We start from the raw sequence: 20,419 nt of genomic DNA, 5'->3' as shown, positions 1-20,419 counted from the left end.
CACATAACTCTTAAGTATCCTCTTTATCTTCTTAATATTTGATAAAAAGATATTTTTATAAAAAGATTTTTAAAGAGAACAGTAACATGAATGATGTAGATGCACAAAAGACTATTTCACACAGCTTCGAAAGCATTCATTTTTGTCTCTCTCTATTCACCTATTATGAATTGATTCCTTTTCCTCTTGGTCACACAAAGGAAGCACAAGCACATACCCCGTTAATCATAAAATCACCAACAATTCTTACATTAAGGAATTAGGTGGATGATATTGGCACCTCAATCATTTTCATGGACTTTCCAATGGTATTTTAAAGAGAAATATTACTAAGTACATAATGACAGTTATTTAGCAGATTACTGGAAAAAAAATACTAAAAAGTTAATAAAAGTGATTAAAAATGGTGAAAAGATTACTCATCAATACATTTAATACACCGGGCAGGTTTAACCTAACAATTTTGCTTTTACGGGCAGCTTTATCAGCCATTTTAATTTATCCTACTAAGAAGAAGTGTGCATCATGAAACCCAATTAAGTCAGCAGTGATAAAGCCTAAGAGTATTTCTCCACAGCCCCTATATCAAAATGATTTGTTAAACACGCAGCTCTAATAGTCATCCTGATGTGCTAGTGAAAGACACAGTTAATGTGGCCTTACCCTCTGCATTTTCAATGACACTGAATGAAACCAGACATATAACTTTAAAGATTTATTGCAAAACTAACCTACCAAATGTTAAGCTCAAGGAAGAGCTATGCAGTTAATACCATATTTGTCAACGATAAACATAGATGGCTGTTATGATCTGCTCTACATATATCCATTGGACTCTCCACTGTGATGAAGCAGAAGACAAATTTGTCCACTTTTCAGATAGCCAAGCTATTAAAGATAAAATGACCATCACAAACTGGAACCCTGCCTATTTCAACCAATTTGGTCTGAAGTGAGGTTCAGCTATGGCCCCCAGGTATTAGTACAGGTCTCTTTCGGAGGAAAGTAAAGACTAGAACATCTGATGTCTTGTCCACACACTGGGCATAAATAAACTATTGCATTTGAGTCATTATATATTTGGGATACCATTTGTTACAGCAGTCAACCTACCCTAACAAATACATCTGCTATGAGAAGGCAGTGTTCTAAAGGAGCAAGAATCCCTTAAACAATACATAGTCCTTGTTACAAGTTGTATTAAAAGTAGCATTTATTGCTTTTACTTGCTAAAAAGTAATATACATTAAATATAAAAACTTTAGAAATACACACAAATGAAATGAAGCAAATTCTAAACATTGATAATTCCAATTCCCAACTGTTATGTAGGCTTCTGTCATATACCTTTGCAGGCCTTTATTTCTCTTGAGATAGACACACGAGATAAACAGATTAAGACAGAGGAGGTAAACAGATGATAGATAAAAGTAATCATACACATACTGTATAATATTGACAATATACTGTGACCGTATCCCTAAGTTATGATACTTTAAACATTCTCCCACTAAAGCATATAGTCTAGAATGACAGGTAGCAAAGGTAGCAAAAGGTAGGCAGAGAAGCAGACCATTCTGGGAAAGGGGAACAATACAAGCAAGTGCATAGAGATCTAAACCCACTAAGCATGTGTGGAGCAATGCCATCAGTAAAGCACAGGGTTTCAGGCAGAAGAACTGGATAAGAACACTTAGACAAAAGTTAAAAGGCCTTATACACCATTCTAAGGAGCCTGGATTTCATCCTGATGGTAACCAAAGAGCCTTATGCGAGGATGTAGTATGATCTTTACTGAATCAGAAAGATCACTGGGGTGCCTGGGTGGCTCAGTTGGTTATGACCCAGGGTCCTGAGATCAAGCCCCCCCATGGGGCTCTTTGTTCAGTGGGGAGTCTGCTTCTCCCTCTGCCCCCCCCTTTCTGTGCTCTTTCTCTCTCTCTCTCTCTCTCTCTCTCTCTCCCGCACACTCTGAAATAAATAAAATCTTTAAAAAAAAAAAAGATCACTCTAGCAACAGTATAGAGAATGAATTTAAGGGGAGAATCCATGAGCAAAGTAGTTGTGACAGTTACAGTAAGAAATAATGACATTGGTGTAGAAGGAAGAAATGAGAGATGTTAAAGGAAGCATAATCAATGGGATCTGGTCACCAAAGTCACATGGAGCAGAAAGAGAGACCTCTGATTTGAAGTAACTAGGAAGACAATGATGCTATCATATGGTGAGGGGTTACATGAATTCAGATCAGCACCTACTACTCAGGCACAGAAAAAGCTATCAAGAAAACCACTGGGAGTAATAGTAGTCACCATTGATAGCAATAGTAGTGATTATAATGGCAGTGAAATAATTTCATTACTAGTACACACATTTACCCATGGATTGGCAGGGGAGATGATGAGATACCTTTTGATATGTTTAATATAAAAGGTCTATAGGACCTTTGGGTGACTTATCCAGTAAGTAGCTGGATATTTGGATCTGGAGCCAAAAAACAAGGTTTAGGCTAGAGATAGGGATTTAAGAGCCACAATTTATAAGCAGCATTGGATCTGCTGGAGTAGATGAATTCACCAGGGGTTCGGGGAGGCCAAACTGAAGGGGGAAAAAAAAAAACTGGATGCAGCCCAGCTGAGTCTTGCCTTGCCCTGCCCTGCCCGGCCCCTGTGGCACTGTCAAGGCCTCTTCCTGCAGTAATTTAAAAAGTCAGATCAAATTATTCCTCATTTGACAACTTGTTTCTGCATTGCTCATAAAAGGACTAAGATATATTGTTTTCTTGCCAAAACCGCAAGACTCATAAACTGAGAAAGTCTCTTACCCCTACCCTACATCAAGGTAGGAATGTTCTCCCCACCATCGCCAGAACGCTGCCATCCAGCTGAAATCAAGCTTGCCCATCTCTTCATGCTGGCCTCCTCCATCCCCACAACAGTGCTAATTATTAGAACCTAAAAGAGTACCAGATTAACATTTTAAAATAAAATTCACAATAAAACACACTTTGAATCATTCCTTTTCATTTTACTGAAATAAATGAGTGAACTTTCTCACTCTAAAAAATTTACACATGTGGATTAATCTGTTAATCACACTTTATAATTTCAAAGACAAGCCTGAAGAGACAATGGTATTTGCTTCTGAAAAAAAAAATGCTCAAGAATTCAACCAACGGCTACTATTTTAGACAATGTAACAACAAGGACACAAAAAGGCAATGGAGGTGGAAAGCCTTGGGGAAGAAGAGACTCTTTTGGGAGGGTTCCCACTCATTAAGCTCTCCTACTGCCCTTTCAGATGGTATAAAAGTTTCCCAACTGTTTTTTCTATAATTAGCCTCCTTAGAATAATGCAAAAATGAGAGAGGAAGAGAAAAGCTCTAGGAGCAGGAGCCGAAGTGGTTTGTACCGTTGGGTCATTTCTGAATGAGGATCAAAGGCACTGTGATCCAGAAGATTTTAGTTCTTCCCACTCATTCTGCATATTAGGGAACAGAGACCCAGAGAGGGAAGGTTACTTACCCAAAGCACACAGGTACCAACCTACAAAGCTGGGCATGGAAAGCAGTTTTCCTGACTCCGAGGCTGGGCACTTTGCACTCATAAATAAGCAGAGAACCACCTCCCCACCTCCCAGTGCCTACCCACTGTGGTCTAGTGACTGAGGCAGGACAATACACACACAGTAAATTTTTTAGACATTTTTTAACAAAGATAACAAAAGGGAAATTTGTAATGGCAACATGTATAAAGTTTTCAGTAAAAAGGTGCTCTATGCTCAAAGACTACAGTGAATATTTCTGACAGGATCATTACTGGGACTGTTACAGAAGCAGTAGGATCTGAGCCATCCCTTGAAGAAGACATAATTTCCACAGGCAGAAATGAGAGAGGATGTAGATCCAGGTGGAAGGAATGGCCCATTGAAAAATAAGAGTCAGAAAGTGCATGGCCTGCTCATGGTGCAGTTAAACGGGATGAAAACAATTATACAATAAAACTCAGAAAGATGAGGCTTGGTTTGGAGCATGAATATCAGGATTAAAGAGTAACTATGGTATATCCATCGAAAGTTTCTGAGCAGAAAAAGGTCTAATAAAAGCAGTATTTTAGAATGACTCATCCTCTCGTGCAGTGAGTGTTTAATAGAAGACAACCTTTAGCAGTGGACAGAATAAAGCAAGGAAATTAAGGAGGGGGGAGAGGTGGTGGGAGAAATTTAATGAAAAATAAAATCAATTAAAATTTTTTGATACTAATCCAAATATGATAAGGTGCTTTTCTGGACCATGTTGATAGCATTATGAAGACAAATATAATATTCTTATGATGACCAAAGGCCAAGTCTACTCTTTAAATCTCTTATTGGTTTTTATTAAGCTATTATCTGTTATAATTTTGTTATTTTGTGGCTTCAGCCTCAGGAACCTAAATGCTAGGTAAATTAAGAATGGAACAGATGAAAACCTCTGTTTTCTGAGCACTTTTGCTTCTTATTAATGACAGTGTAATTAGAGGCACTAACTTCAGAAAACAAAATAAAAACTATTCACCACCACTTCACATCCATTAGGTTCGCTGTTATCAAAGCAATACAAAATCACACACCTTTGAGAGAATATGGAGAAATTGGAAACTTTGTGTGTCGCTGATGGGAATGGAAAGTGGTACAGCTTCTGTGGAAAAGACTATGGTTGTTCCTCAAAAAATTAACATAAAATCACCATATGATCCAGCAACTGCACTTCTGGTATACACCCAAAAGAAATGAAAACATGGTCATGTATATATTTATAGACGCATGTTCATAGAAGCTTTATTCCCAATAGCCAAAAAGATAGAAGCAACCCAAAAGTCTACTGACTAATGAACAGATAAACAAAATGTGGTATATACATGCAATGGAACATTATTCAGCCTTAAAAAGGAATGAAATTCTGACACATGGTAAAAATATGGATTAACCTTAAAGACATCAGTGCCAAGTAAAATAAGCCAGTCACAAAAAGTCAAAAACTGTATGATTCCACTTATACGAGATATCTAGAATAGTCAAATTCATGGAGACAGAAATTAGAATGGTCGCTGCCAGGGGCTGGGGGGAAGAGGAGGATGGAGTAGGGAGTTATTATGTAATGGGTATGGAGTTTCAATTTGGGAATGTGAAGTTACAGAGATGGATGGTGCTAATGGTTGCCCAACAGTGTGAATACTTAATGCCACTGAACTGCACACGTAAAAAAAAAAATGGTTAAAGTGGTAAATTTTTGGTTACCATAACTGGGGGGGGGGTTGCCAGCATTAGACTACAGTCCAAAAGGCTAGAATTTTTAATAAAATTCCTGCTCTGATGAAAGAAAAGTTGCTAATGATCCTGAGAACAAGATGCAGGCAATCTCAGTGGACAGGAATGAAGACAATGGAGGAAACAGCATCTCAGAGGTGTCAGGCTTGCAAAGAAGAGCCTGGGAAATTTCAAAGCTGTGGCCCTTTTGTGCTGATACATGACAAGGAGCATCCCCCACTCTGAGCAGAACATTCCATCCTGGCAGTCACCAAAGAGCCCTCACTGCCAGGATCACCTCCCAAGGGCGAAGTCTAATGACAAATTCTATTTGAAGCAAACAGCCATCCTTCTCCTCCTCGTAGATAGCTGCCACGTTCTGTACAGAGGTGCAGCCAGGATGTTCCCTGCAGTGGAGGAAAATGCTGCCACTGCATCTGCTGCTTCCCTGATAACACATCGTGGCCCATGGTGTCTCCAGGGCTGACTGAGACAATGACGGAAAAGGAGCTCATTATTCATCGGAGCCCAAATGGATATGTGCCATTCCACACTCAGTCTAACCAAGAGCTGACGGGATGTCAAAAACAAGGGGGCAGGGAGGGCAGAGTGAAAAGTAACTCATCTAAAATATTTTTATTACTTCTCAGGGATACAAGCAGTGCCATTCCGTCTTCAGTTACAGGAATGGAACTTACATTGCTGAGATAGTTAAACACCGGGGGGGGGGGGGGGGCGACAGAGATCAAGGAAGAACATACAATTTCTGAGTACTGAGATTTAGTACCCAAAGTGAGCTGGAGTGACGTGGGAGTGGGTCTGCTCAAAACAGTAATCGGGATTCACTGATGATTCAAAATCCTTTCTGTGCTTGGTCAGTCTTTACAACAAGGGCATTTTCCCCCAGCTGGGGCTATAGACTACACAGAATAAATATTATACAGAAATAATGGAGGAGAAACTAATTTGGAGAAATTAAACCACCTTTTTCTGCACCCCAAAAAGTAGATCCAGAGATGGGCTCCGGGTGGTGAGTGGAACAAACAGTGTCCTGGCAGGATATGGCTCTAAATGCTACTTCAGTCTCACCAAGTTAGAGCCCTGAAGAAAAAGAACCAGAAAGGGTAGGGTTTTTTTTCCCCCTTCTTTCAAAATTTACCCTTGAACAATGATTGCCACTACCCAACAAGCTGGGGGGTGCTTCCATCATTTACTCTTTTAAATTATTCAACAAGTATTTAATCTACACTTAACCACCAAGCAATATGTGCTTATCAAGGAGGGAAGAGAAGATACAAACTCAATGAGGGAAAATTATAAACACAGGGCTTTAGTAAGCTCAATATTTTAGCTTCCTTAGCCTCAGTGGCAATTCCTAGACTGGAGACAAACACTTGGGATGACAGTATTACTGCTGGAGATTTCCAAATTTAGCAAAGCAGACAAAGCCTCACCTCTCTTATCATGCCCCCTCCATGCTCAGAACCCCCAGATGTGCCCACTACCAAGACTCTAGTGCCCTCGTCAGGAATGTCCCCTTGTGCTGGGATCAGTTCAGCTCATGTATTTTGGCACAGCAGAGCAAAGAGAAAAGAAACAATTCCCTCCTCCAGGTTATCTTGGCCCAGCATTACCTCCTAAATCTGGCTACCAGCTCCAGAATCATGCACCACTCTGAGCTGTTTTCTTCCAGTCCCCAGCAGTCTGGGGCAGATATCCAAAGCTAGAGCCTTGGGCTTTGGGAGAAAAAAAATCTGAAATTGAGATACAATGCAGATTACCATCTATGTCCTCATGAGATAGAAAAAAAGAGCCTACTGGACACAGGAAAGGCCACCTACATTCACAGTATTGTGATCTATCTTCTGATATATTTGGACTCAGCCAAATCCCAAGGTGTCAAGAGAAGGCTAATGATTGTAATGATAAACAGCAATCCTATACTTCAGTCTCTCACAGACTAGGATCCACTCATGAGCCTCATTGTTTACTTAAAGCCTTCCCTTGCAGTGTCCTCACACAGGAAACAGAGATGAAGGGTGTGTGTGTGTGTGTGTGTGTGTGTATGTGTGTGTGTATATATATATATAAGATATATATATATATATATATATATGACTCAGGTAGGAACTGGTAGGACTATCTCCCAAGTAGCATCCAAGCTGTGGGTAAACTAAATTTGGGTTTGTTTTTTGTTTTTTGTTTGTTTTTGGTTTTGGGTTTTTTTTGTTTTTGTTTTTTGTTTTTGTTTTTTTTTTTGTTATTATGAAAAACAAGATAAACATTTTACTAGGTCATAATGGAGTGAACCAAGGTTAGGACATAGTTTGCAAGGAACCTATTTTCCATTGGGAAAAATATACTGGTTCTCTTAAAGATTAAAAAAATAATGTAGATTACCACATATGTATCTCTCTCTAGCATTCCTTGATGGCAAGTCTAAAGTTGGGGGGGGGGTCCTAAAAACTGGATCTACACCAAACAGAGAGGAGTCAACCCATTTTAAGCTTTCAATTTCACCAAAATTTCTTTTATTTTATCTACTTCAACCTGTATGGATCATTTAGGGATAGAGAGCCAAGCACACCATGGCACTAAACAATATGAAAATACAACCTCTCAACCAGCATTTACCTCAAGTCAGTAAGCCTTAAGCCTATATTCTGTAAATTCTCAAATAAATCAACTTTAGACTTAAAAATAAAACAGAATGTATCACTCATCAGTTGTTACATGTTACAAAGTGACCAATAATTGGGGGCAGTAGCTAGATCATATGGTCTTTCATGCTACTTTATTTTATCTTAAATTTTATGATAACATAAGAGCACAGAGTAACATGTGCATGCACAACGTTAGAACACTCCTATACAGATGGGAATCTGTCCACTAAAGTCATTTCTGTTAATTAAAAGTAAGAACATTAAAAAGGAGTTCTCACTTTCTCATGAAAACTTTGACTAAGGCAGGTTACTTTATTATTTTTGGCAACAAATTGCACGAGTCACAGGAATCCTAATTTTTTACCTTTTGTTTTCATTATATACTTTTTCATTATTTACTTTTAACGAATGTAATGGTCAATGAATCCCTACCACTGTTCTTCATCATATACTTTTTGTTTTCATTATTATGATTTATTTCTATAAGGCTAGTCAAAATACTCATCCAGTAACACCTTATGTGTAGAGAAAAGCTTTTCACATCATTTAAGCATATCAAAAACAATCATACCAAACACCTAAGTATTACTAGGAGCAGATGAGAGTTTAAAGGTCTTTGGGCATCTGGCCAATTCATAAATTGTCACTGTAATTTAAGAATTTTTTTTAAATCTTGTTTATAATAAAGAAAAAAATAACAGGAAAATGGGCATTGAAGCAAAGAAGATTCCCTGAACAATGAATAGATTACATATGACAAGAGCAATAACCTGCCCAATCATATCTTTTGCTCAACATTTGCTATAAATATACAGGCCAAGAGCAGAACAGTTCGTTGCTTTACCCCTCTGTGTGTTTAAGCTCCCCAGTCTAACCTGATATATTAAGACATACAGTAAAACTTTCCCTAGATTCCAAGGACTTACAGATTTCCCACAACTGATGAGAACTATCCCCCAGAGCTTATAAAATATTCTAATTCAGATATTTAAATTACCCTTTTAGAACATTTTTATTTCAGGGAGTCATTTTTCCAAATGACCAATCGTGGTGTCATTTTTTATCATAAATATAAATAAATATATATATATACAGTTCTCTCCTTGACAGAAAGAAGTGTTGTGCATATAGATTTTTAACAGTAAGATTTATACAATCTAAAGAGAACAGTCACAAATGCTTGGGAAATTAAATTTACATGTGCATTTATGAAATACAAGCAGTCAAGCTGTATTGTATCTGTTCCTATTGCTACTTACTTAATATAGCTTTTATTAAGAATTATTTTCTCCAGTGCTGGCTAGAAAATCCCTGCAGCATTTGTCATTTTCATAACACTGTAAGGTCAGCTCACTTTATTAAATAGTTATTGAGGATATTAAAAAAGGTAAATGCCATTTATCATAAATATTTGATAAACATGCTTATGTTGTCGATACATTCCAGTATTATGGGATATACCAAATGTTTACATTGGACTGAAAGACGACGATGTATAAATCTTGCATGGCCCCATTATATATGTTAATCAACATCAGTATTTTTACATCTTTTTGGAAATCGTTTTCTGCCTGAAAGAACTGCAATGCTTTGAAAACTAAAGTTGTAGTGCAACAATGATTTGTTTGAATAACAGAAATTTAATTGAAGAGCATATTATTTTCCATTCTGATTAAAAACCTAAAAACATTTCTTAGCTTGTTCAGTGAGCAAAAGCAAAAGACCAGGAAGCATTTAAATAACCACAAGAAGTGTATGTAATTTATTCAAACTTCAGATATAAAGCAAACAAGCTAGGAGATTCTGTGTTGTCTTCTAAAATACACTAAACAGTTGGTTTCAAAAGATGCATTTTTCAGAAGAGAACTTTTTATACAGATACTGCTCAGGAGTTTATCTTAGGTGGGGTAAAAAAAAGAGAGAGAGAGAGAGGGGAAAAAAAATTGAAGGAAGACTTCTATTAGCTCAATCCTAAAACTAATCTGTTGCATGTGTAATTTCTACACCAGGAAGCAACTTGCAGGAAACACTGAAGCTGAGCGCATGACAGCTGGAAATTGTTCCCCGGGGTATGATATCACAAAATGACTTTGCTATATTCCCCCTCCAGTCTGGCATCATGGCTCAGGCAGGAGCACAACCATCATGCCCCCAGGGCAGCTTCATGTCCTTAGATAAGAACCCACTGCCCCACCACTCTTCTGAAATCTTTTCACCAGAAGCACACAGCACCAGCTCGACCAGGACAAATCAGCCCCTATTCTCCCGGTGGTTTTTTTTTTTTTTTTTTTTCCCTCAATTTGTGCTCCTTTGCCTGGTAGGTTGTGAGTGACATTGTTAACAGAAACCACACAACTGGGTGCATTCACAAGTTTTCAAACACTCAGGCACACACCTTTAAATCCAATGTTCCAAGGTGGATTTACTGAGTTTACGTTATATAAGATCGCTCTTACTCTTTACTTTTATCCCCCGATGGTAGAATAACTTCAATACTCATAAAAACGCAAGAGAAACTTTCAGCACGATTTCCGTCAGTCCTTAGCTAAACCTGATAGTTAAGGTTTCACTCAGTATCCTAACTTGAAGTACCTAAACATATGCAATAATTACACAAACCTGTAGCAGTAACTTCATGATTTCTTAATCTATTCAATTATACGCAGAGAGGTTTCCAGTTCATTTTAAAAACCTGTTTTGCTTAGCATGCCCAATTTTATATGTATTTCCTTTGGCAAACAAAAGGGCAAAACTACCTTCCTGAAGGTGTTCCCCTTAGAAGCACAAAAACAGAACAGTATTCCTCTAGGCAACATGAATATTCCATTTCCAAACATCCTCTGGATGCTTATAAGAACTTTATCCCTAAAGTCTGACGTTTATTTCTAGTCAAAACACAAAACACCATCGCTAATCCAGTAACACACCCCGCAGTCCTAGTAATCATTGCCACCTATGATCCCTTTTATATCCATTTCCACCATGTATAGTTCATGATTCACAACTGATGATTTGGGGTAAATGCGAGATCCTTTCTAAATTACATATAATAAAGCGTGTGAAAATTGGACAATGGTATGGCTTAAAAGATTTTGTTTCAGAGTCTATAACAGACTAACATGTGCTGCAGTACAATGGTGTTGAGCTTTTGTGTTCCCTAATAAGACAGCTCCCAGCAGAGCGTTTCCCATGTTTTACAGTGACATCTATCAGCCAGACCCGGGGAATCCCAACGTCACTCAGCCTTCTTCAGCACCACTGTCTGAGAACAGCTTCTGTCCACAGAGTGGTGCAATCTGAACAGGTCTGGCGCACAAAGTGCATTGTTAAAATAGGGAAATGGTGGATAAGCAAAGCTCTTCCCTGTCATCAAAACCAAACCGTTAGGTATCCATTAACTGCAGGATATTAGCACTACAAATGCCAACCAGAAATTTAAGTTATTGGCTATCATCCAGTACATATTTGAAAGAACTGACACACTTTGCGTCACAGGCAGACAGAGCATGGCGTGGTGCTGAGTTTTGCAAGAATTCAATTAACCCAACCATCTATTAGATACATAAAGACAGGGGAAAAGCTACAGGGCATGTTAGAATGTATGGTGTGCAATCACGTTAATTCATGGTTTGAGAAGATACCTTGCTATGTTTTAGTGATTGTATGGTAATCAGGAAATTACATAGATATTTCGAACCTAGAAATTATTTTATGAATGGCATAAATGCAATGCCACCTCAAGCACATAATCAGCTAATTTCTCAGACCTGATCACAGTAAGGAGATCTGAGAAGAACAACTTTCCAGCGGTAAAATGGGAAAGGGTCTGGGAAATTGATGGCTAAACTTCGCTTCGCAAATCCTTCTTCGGGGCCTACACGAGAAGCTACACACACACACACACACACACACACGCACACGCCTATCACGTTTATCCCTTCCGATTCACTGAAGCGCCAAAACATACTCCCAACCAAAATACTGTGAAGACAAAAATTCTGGAGAGGACTTCACCAAACATAAATGCCCCAACCTCATACTTCTCGCATGCACCTATTCTGTCTGCAAGGTACAGATGGCGCCTATGTGTTGGACATGGAGTTGGCCAAAAACTCCGTCACGTTTCTAGGGGAATCTCAGCGCTGTGTGTTTTCCTTGCGCGGGTTCCCCCGGACACGGACCCCCCCCCGACCACCTCCACGCTCGGGACCCTAAGGGGAGGAAAGGCGTGACAGTCCCGCGGGACTCACCCTTGCTCCTCCAGAGCCCCCCCCCCACGGCGGCCCACGCAGGCACCATCAGCACCTCCTAAGCACAAGCAAGTTCAACGACGCGCTCGCAGGAAAGCAGCCGGCCCCTTTCCACTGTACTTGGTGAAGGAAACCCCAAGGGATGAAAAAGTTTCAGGCGGCCCCAACCGAGCAGCAAACGCGGGCTCTCTCACCAGTGGCAAAGTCTAGGGAACAGGTAACTAGAGAAGGCTCTGCCTGTGGAATCCAACCCGCGAAACCACCTCGGGGAGCCGCTCAGCGTCCACAGCCCGAAGCTCCACTCGTCAGCCCGCGCCTGCCCCGCGGCCGTCGAGCCCCCGGGCGCCCGCGGCGCCGGGCCGGGCCCGCGACCTCCCCGCCCGGCCGGAGCGCGCCCCGAGGGCGAGGCACTTACCGCACCGCTTGCACAGCACCCGGCTGACCTCCTTCTTGAGGTTGCGGCCCGTCTCGAGAGGGGGGAAAGAGGCTCGGAAGGCGGCCGGCGCGCGGCTGCTGCTGTTGGCATCCGGCTCCATGAAGAAGATGTACCTGCTGTCCTCCTTGAGCCGCCCGCAGGAGGGGAAGGCGGGGTGGCCCCAGGCCCCCAGGCGCACGGTGAGCAGCGAGTCCTTCTTCAAGCCCCCGGCTTTCACCGCCCACACCTGGTGCACCTTCACCAGATAGGGCGCCTCGTCGTCTCCGGGCTCGCCCGCGCGGGGCGCCAGGGCGCTGGGCCGGGAGGGCTCGGTCCCGTTGGCGGCGGGCAGCGGGTCCGGGCCGGGCGGCCCCCGCGCTCCGGGCCGGGCGGGCGGCTCGCGCTCGGCGCCCCGCGCCCGCGCCCCTGCCCCTGCCCCTGCCCCTGCCGCCGCCCCCGCCTCGCCCGCCGCCGCCGCCGCCGTCCTGTCGAGTGCCCCCTGCTGCCGCCGCGGCGGGTGCACCTTTCCCTCGATCACCACCGCGGCGCGCTGAGCCAGCTCCTGCACCGAGCCCACGCTGGGCGGGGACGAGTAGCACACCGAGGCCCCCGCGGGAGCCGCCTCGTCGCCGGCGGCCGCCCCCGGCGCCAGGGCCGCGGCGCACAGCAGCAGCAGCGGCAGCAGCGGCAGCAGCGGCGGCGGCGAGCGGGCGGCGGGGCCGGGGCCGGGGCCGGGGCGCGGGGCCCGGGGGCCGGCACTGCCCGGGCGGCGCGGGGAGCGTCGCCATCTCATGGTGTGAGGTGCGTGCGGGCTGCTGGCTGTCGGTTCGGACTGTGCCTCGCTCTGTCGCGCTGCCTCCCTTTTGCTCTCCTCCTCCCCCCGCACCGCTCCTCCTCCCCCCTACCCTCCTCCTTTTATTTATTTATTGGGGGGGGTGTAGGAGAGTTGTTTATGGGAGGAGGAGGAAGGGGAGGAGGAGGGAAAGGAAGAGGTGGGTGGAACCACCGAAGGGCGAAGAGGTATAAGGGGGAAAGAAATTAAAGCAAAATAGAAAAGAAAAAAAAAATCCGCTGCCACCGCCTCGGTTGCTGGGAGTGACAGGTCCTCCCGCCGCCGCCGCCGCCGCCGCCGCGCCCGAGCCCTGCTGTCGGGGCTGCTGTCACAGGAGGAGGACGTGGAGGTGGAGGAGCTGCTCAGCGGGTAACAGTCCTTTGTGTGCAGGGATGCTGCGGCGGCTGCTGAGGCTGCGAGCGGGCGGCTGGGCGAGAGCGCGAGGCAGAGAGCCCTGGAGGCGGAGTTGCGTGCCTGGAAATCGCTGGGCGGCCGCGGCGGCGGCGGCGGCGGCGGCGGCGGCAGCGCCCTGCGCCCCGCCGGCCTGTTTACCTGTGGTGCGAACTCGCCCCGCACCCCGCGGCCCCATGCCGAGCCCGAGCCCGAGCCCGAGCCCGGCCCGCGAGTTTGTCCCCCGCGGTCTCGCCGTCCCCGCGCGCCTCCGCCCGCTCGGGCGCCCCGACTGCTGCAGCGGGAGGCCGGGCGGCGAGGAGGCTGCAGTCCGAGGGGGCTGCGGAGATGCGCCGGGGAGCGGGGGCGACGCTTCAGCGCCCGGGGACCTGTTCGCCGGCGCAGGACGTCCGGCCGCGGCGGGGAGCAGGGCACACGCGGGCTGCGGGCCCGCATTTCAGAAAAGTTTTGGGTGAACTGGATACTTGAGAGTCAGAGGGGAGCAACACGTTCACAGGGGACCCGCCGCAATGAGAGCAACTTTGCATCACGCTCGCTCGCCTGCGGACGTGCGCACACACGTGCACACACACGGGGCTCCAGGTGAGACGCCGCCCTCGCTCGATCCTCGGGGGACACCGGAGTCTCGACCATCCTTGCCTTTTCGTCCGTCCACACCCTTGGCTCCCCTTGATTTTAGGACATGTGTGGTCCTGCTGATACGAGCAAGGTTTGGGTAAAGTAGTTGCTCAATAAGGCAATTTTGTATGAAGTTTATGACGCCTCGTCCGCTAGTCAGTTTTGTTGAATGACTAAAATGAAATGAGAGCTGCTTCTGTGACTGCTGGAACAGAAATCTCGGACCTGAGCAGCTGCAGGTTGCATATTCCACCTGAACGCCCCACCACCCCGACTTTACCCTGCTCCCTTCTCCCCTCCCCCACCCCGCCCCGCCAGATTTCAGGAGCTATTTTAAGACAGGAATTCGTCCCCCAGGCGTGTTCTTTTCAAACAAGTACCACGCCACAGAAAGAGAACGCATCTTCAGCATTAAAAGAAAATGTTTCCTCTTATGCTTTTTTATGGTGAAAAAAATGTATTCAATGACCTCATAAAACTGAGTTGAAGTTGTTATCCAATGGCCAATAAGTCTACTGGGTGAGAATCGAAGATTTTAAAAGCACTCTTCATAATATCTTTTACTTTAGGATTCTACAAGTTGCTTCTAGCAGCTTATTAAAAGTGTGCCACTTAAGTTTTAGATTTTTTGGTGTAAAAATAAGATTTATAAGCCACAAAGATTTTTTTTTTTTCTTGGCATAATATAGTTGGCTGGGAAACAGTGTGCCACTCCCTCAAAGTCCAGATTGGAAGGACAGGGTCTTGATGCTTATTGTGTTTCAACTGTGGGAATTCCTATTTCTTATGCCCTGATGGTGTGCTTCAAGAGAAGATCCCCCATGTAGCAGCATAATAGTGCAGGTCTGGCCTCCAGTATGTTCTCTTTAGCGCTGGTGCTCCTACCGATTTAGTAAAAGAAAGTGATCAGACCTCCAATCCTATCAGGTGTCTTCACTTTTCTTTGACCTGACCTCACACGTTTCCGACTCTCAGCCTTTTTGCAGTTGCAACTTTCTCCGGTGATCTCCACCTTTCAGACCTTGTATCATACCCCAGTTTTGTTGGCCTAAAACAACATACATTCACTTGGCTCAGGATTCTGCAGGTTGGTAATTTTGACCGGGCTCAGGTAAGGGGATTCTTCTGTTCTCAGTTGGACCCACTGAAGGCTTTGCTAGGGTTTGAGTAGACTCAGATGGCCTAAACTGAGACAGTTCATCTCGAACAATGGGGTCTCTTTCCTTGGACAAGCTTAGTCTGAGCTTGTTCATGGCAGCTGGCCATGTTCCAAGAGAGTAGCCATTAGCATGCAAGCAAGGCCTCTTGAGGCCTAAGGTCAGAACTGACACCTGGTCACTGCCACCCTTACAAAGCCAGTTCAAATCCCAGGAGTGGAAGGGTAGATTCTCTGAATGTGAGGAACTGAAAATTTGCCTCACCAATGGGCAGGGATATCAGAAGGGAAAGAATTGTGGACATTTCTGCAAACAATCCCCCCTCGACAGTAAGCTTCCTTGGAGGCCCACCTGTCCTCTGGAGCCTTTCTTAAATACTAGCTACTCAGGATCCCTGGGTGGCGCAGCGGTTTGGCGCCTGCCTTTGGCCCAGGGCACGATCCTGGAGACCCGGGATCGAATCCCACGTCGGACTCCCGGTGCATGGAGCCTGCTTGTGTCTCTGTCTCTCTCTCTCTCTCTGTATGACTATCGTAAATAAATAAAAAAAAATTAAAAAAAAATACCAGCTACTCAGAGTGATCGCTCCTTGCGTGTTTGCAGTATGTCTCATGCCTCCTCAAATTTGATCTTATTTTACTGAGCGCACATGCTTCAGCTTTACCCCCAACACACCAACTAAATTGTAAGCTTGTTAAAAAGCGGGAACCATAGTTTCCCCATTCCCCCATGTTAAGGCAGTTTTAATCACTCAATAAATGTCAGCTGATTCATCACGGACTGATGTGGTAATGTGATGACCATGCATTACCCCAAAAGTACCCCAACACTGTCACAGGGAGATGGAATTCCAGGCAATAAAAACAACAATAAAATTTTAAAGCACTGGCTTACAGTCATTAAATTGCAGATACCTCCTCTTAGTATTTTACAAAGCATTTTATGTATGATTAAAAATAAGCTGCTTATGTTTGTTTTAAAAAAGACTTTTTTAGATGTATTTTTTTAAAGACCTTTACCTAACTCCCACATTTTCTCCTACTCTCTCAGCTAAGTGGTGTTAAGGGGGTAATTCTTGTGGGTATTTTCTGTGTGAAGGTAGGCCTTCCAAGAACAGTTCACTGCTAAGAACTTTTTGCTTATGTATTTCATTTCAGCTTTTGTATTGGAGTCCTCATTTTTGAGGGCACCCACACACTGAAGGGATGTTACCCTTTTTTGCCCTTATTTTAAAATGAAAGGGAAATGGCATTTCCACTATGATTAACATAAGGTTGAAAAGGGGTATGAATAATTGTTCAGTGTGTTTAAGTGCTTTTCAGAAAAGGGACAACTTAATTTGTCCACACCAACATTTTAAAAAGAGAAAAAAAGCTCATTCTCATATACAACCTAAAACCACGGTTCTTAAACATTAGTGTGCATCCGAATCACCTGTGTATGAAAATACACAGATTGCCAGGCCCCATCCCAGAGTTTCTAAAGCAGTAGATCTGAGGTGAAGCCCAAGATTTTTGCATTTTTAACAAGTTCCCAGGTGATACCCTTGCTGCTGGTGGAGAGACCACACTTTGGGAACTACAGCTCAAAACTTTAAATTTATAAACCTCAATAGATACAGCATAATAATGCCATAAACACACTCAGGGATTATATTAAAATATTCGGTGTTCCCTCCATCATGTATTTTTTCTTATCTCAATTTTGCAAAGAAAACAGAGGTTATTACAGTCCGATGCTTTTTAGCAGATCTGTTCTGACCAGTTTAAGAAGGCACAGATGAGCACTTACTGAATCAAAAGTATGTGTTTCCTTGAGGACTTAACCTTGGAACCAAAAGAAGACTAGGCCTCAGAGCAGTTGTCATCATGTTACCTGGGAATATTTTATCTGCTTAACTAAGGAAAGAACAGATAAAATTATACAGGTACATGTGAAATAACAGTTTTACTAGTTTAGAAAATCTAAAGAGGAAGTCCACAGGGCAATGGTGAACTCAAAAAGTTTTCTCACCCCCAGCATTTATACATGATTAAATACTTCTAAATGGTGGCTATTGAAGGGGCAACAGGAAATCCACAGAGGCACTGCTATCTACTTTATCATCATTGACCAACAGCACACAGAGTTCACACCTCCACCATAAATCATGAAACAACTATACTTCTGGTGCTGGAGTCCTGAAAGCGCAGTCTCCCAAAGAAGCTTCACTTGCCTAGCAGCTTGTCTTGGAACGGGGACCAGGGTCCAGAACAATTTAGACACAATTAACAAGAAGCTGGACTTAAAAGAAGAGCAATTCAAAGGAAATGGTGAATCATAGACCCATGGAAGCCACCCATGAGCAGCAACGTGACAAAATGTCTCTACTGAAGAGTGGCTAGAAAATTGAGGAGGCTTTATTAAGTACCACATATTATATGAGTCTTCAAGACCTGGGCCAAACCCCTTGAGTCTTAGACACTGGGGGAGGAGGGAGGGCCTGGTCACCTCTATCAACACACCCATCTGTCCATCCATCTAGCCATATATTTAATTCCATAATTTTAAAATGGCAATACTATGTGGCATAAGGCAGGAATACAGACATGAAAGGTGTCTGCTCTGAAGAAACTCAGAACCCAGGGCCGCTAATTTGCATACTTTGGTCTGATGTGAAATTCTGTAGATTTCACATATTTCAGCCCAGTTGAGGGAGAGGAAAAAGAATGAAACCAAGAGGTTTTTCTGATTTCTTTTTTGTAATTCAAGACACCTTTAAACTTTGTGTCAGGTATGGCAATCCAGAAATCCCATATAGGTTTACTTCCTTACCCCACAGAAGCAACAGCCCTTGCCAGGCAACCCAGGGATGAACTTTCCTTGGACATTTGCATTGGACAGTATATGTAAAGTTTGGAGACATAATTGGCCTAGGGTCATATTCCAGTTCTGTTTTTTTATCAGCCCTGTAACTTTACAACAATTCATGAATTTTCTGAGCCTATTTACTTATTTATTAAGTAAGCATAGTCTGCTTTATTTCACGGGACACTTGGAAGAATTTAAACAGCTTAATATAGGGGCACCTGGGTAGTTCAGTGGGTTAAGCATCAGACTCTTGATTTTGTTGGCTCAGGTCTCAGGGTCATGAGATCAAGCTCAGCACAGAGCCTGCTTAAGATTCTCTCTCCTCTCTCTCTCCCTCTCCCCTTCACCCCCTCCCCACCTCACACCCTCTCTGTTTCTCAAAAAAAAAAATGGCTTAGTATACATGAAAATCCTTTAGAAATTTCATTTATGCAAAATACAGAGTGGATAAACGATATCTTGTCCTCTAGAATCTTCCGACATAGTAATAAAGAGGGTATATTTTGGAAATTGCCTTAAAGTTGGCTATATGTCTATTTAAAAGTCTATTGTCAGAAACTCATGACTTCCCAAGGACACTTATTCTTTATTAGACATATCTGACCATTTAAAAGTGCTTTTCTATAATGGGCTGTAAGACACTTATTTAAAACCTGTTCATATAATGCAAACTGCAATTCTCTGGTGTGCACCTATGTCATACCACTGTTTTTTTTAAACTGAGTCAGCTATGATTGCTGCTCTGGAGCTGGCAATCCTGTCTGTCACCTCCTCTCTCCCACATGTTTACATGAGTTCATGATTTATGGTGGGGGGCAGGAGGTATCGCATTTTTTGTTGTTGGGAGTGTGTGTGTTCTGAAGGACAAAGGAGGGACCTGCAGAAGAAACAGAGGAGGGGGGAGGATGGAAAGCTGGATGGTATGGGATGTGTTCCCCAAGCTAGCTCAAAACAGGGGCTCCTCCTCATAGGGATAGAATCACAAGTAAAAGCTGAAATGGGCTTTGTGATAAACAGCATTGTAGAACTGAGAGACACACACCACGCATGTCACTTCAAAACTCAAGTGAAAAAAGTAATGTGAGGGGGGAAGACTGCTTTCCATTTCTGGGAAGAAGGAACACTGTAGATGTGTCCTGAAGAAACTAAGGGGAAACAGCAGCAGTGAGAATGTCACTGCACTTGTCAGAGAAGTGGAGGAACACCACCTCTTTAGAAGGAAGAACAGAAAAATAGCAGATTCAGTTCCCACAGGAGTGTGGCAGCCCCCCGGTGGGAATTCCCAGCCATTACCACAGTATACTTTGGAAGAGCTGGGGGTGTGTGTGGCTATTAAGCTATAACCCTGTAATTATAGCCAGGGTAGCTAATGAGCTAGAAATATAAGGATCGATGTTAATCTGACTTCCTTGGTACCCTCCTTGGGGATAATGAAATGATGAATATTAATATTATTATTAACATTATGATTAACTAATAATAAACACAATACTATGTAGTAGAGAAGGGATCATTATTATCATCTTGCAGATTATTGAAGCAAGTTGTTGAGCTCAAATGCTGTTTTTATTTTATCACTTTACTGTGAGCACAAATTTCTTATGTCTTATTAGTAGTGAGGCACTATCAATAGATAACATAAACCTTCCAATAGAAATATGCTATTTAAATCCTAAATATATTATACATAAGTCATATATTTCCCCTCAAAAATGGATTTGAAAATGTCATCATAAAAAAAAGAAAATGTCATCATACGCTGATATTTAAGGAGTAAGGAATATGGATTTTATTTATTTTTAGTAACACTTTATGGAGCTTATTAGAAAGCTATTTAGAAATATGCCAAATTTGAAGAAAGAAGAGATTTGATGGTTAAATTTGTTTGGAGTTACATCTTTCTCCATGATAAAAGTAAACAGAATTTTTCTTTCTTT

The 20,419-nt window shown here is 43.0% G+C and overlaps 1 protein-coding gene across 2 annotated transcripts in view; it reads right to left on the bottom strand.

The window, feature by feature from the left end:
* NRG1 (neuregulin 1) overlaps positions 1-13,407 on the bottom strand; it is a 1,074,849-nt gene extending 1,061,442 nt beyond the window's left edge. For both annotated transcript variants that reach the window (XM_055334836.1, XM_055334838.1), the window contains exon 1: positions 12,615-13,407. In XM_055334836.1, coding sequence (XP_055190811.1) covers positions 12,615-13,407 — 793 coding nt within the window. The remainder of the gene's footprint in view (positions 1-12,614) is intronic.
* Positions 13,408-20,419: the final 7,012 nt, after the last annotated feature.

Source organism: Nyctereutes procyonoides, unplaced genomic scaffold (assembly GCF_905146905.1).
Source record: "Nyctereutes procyonoides isolate TBG_1078 unplaced genomic scaffold, NYPRO_anot_genome, whole genome shotgun sequence".
NCBI classification, from domain to species: domain Eukaryota; kingdom Metazoa; phylum Chordata; class Mammalia; order Carnivora; family Canidae; genus Nyctereutes; species Nyctereutes procyonoides.
Note: the sequence above shows the minus strand (reverse complement) of the source record. Positions and strands in the feature narration are given on the sequence as shown.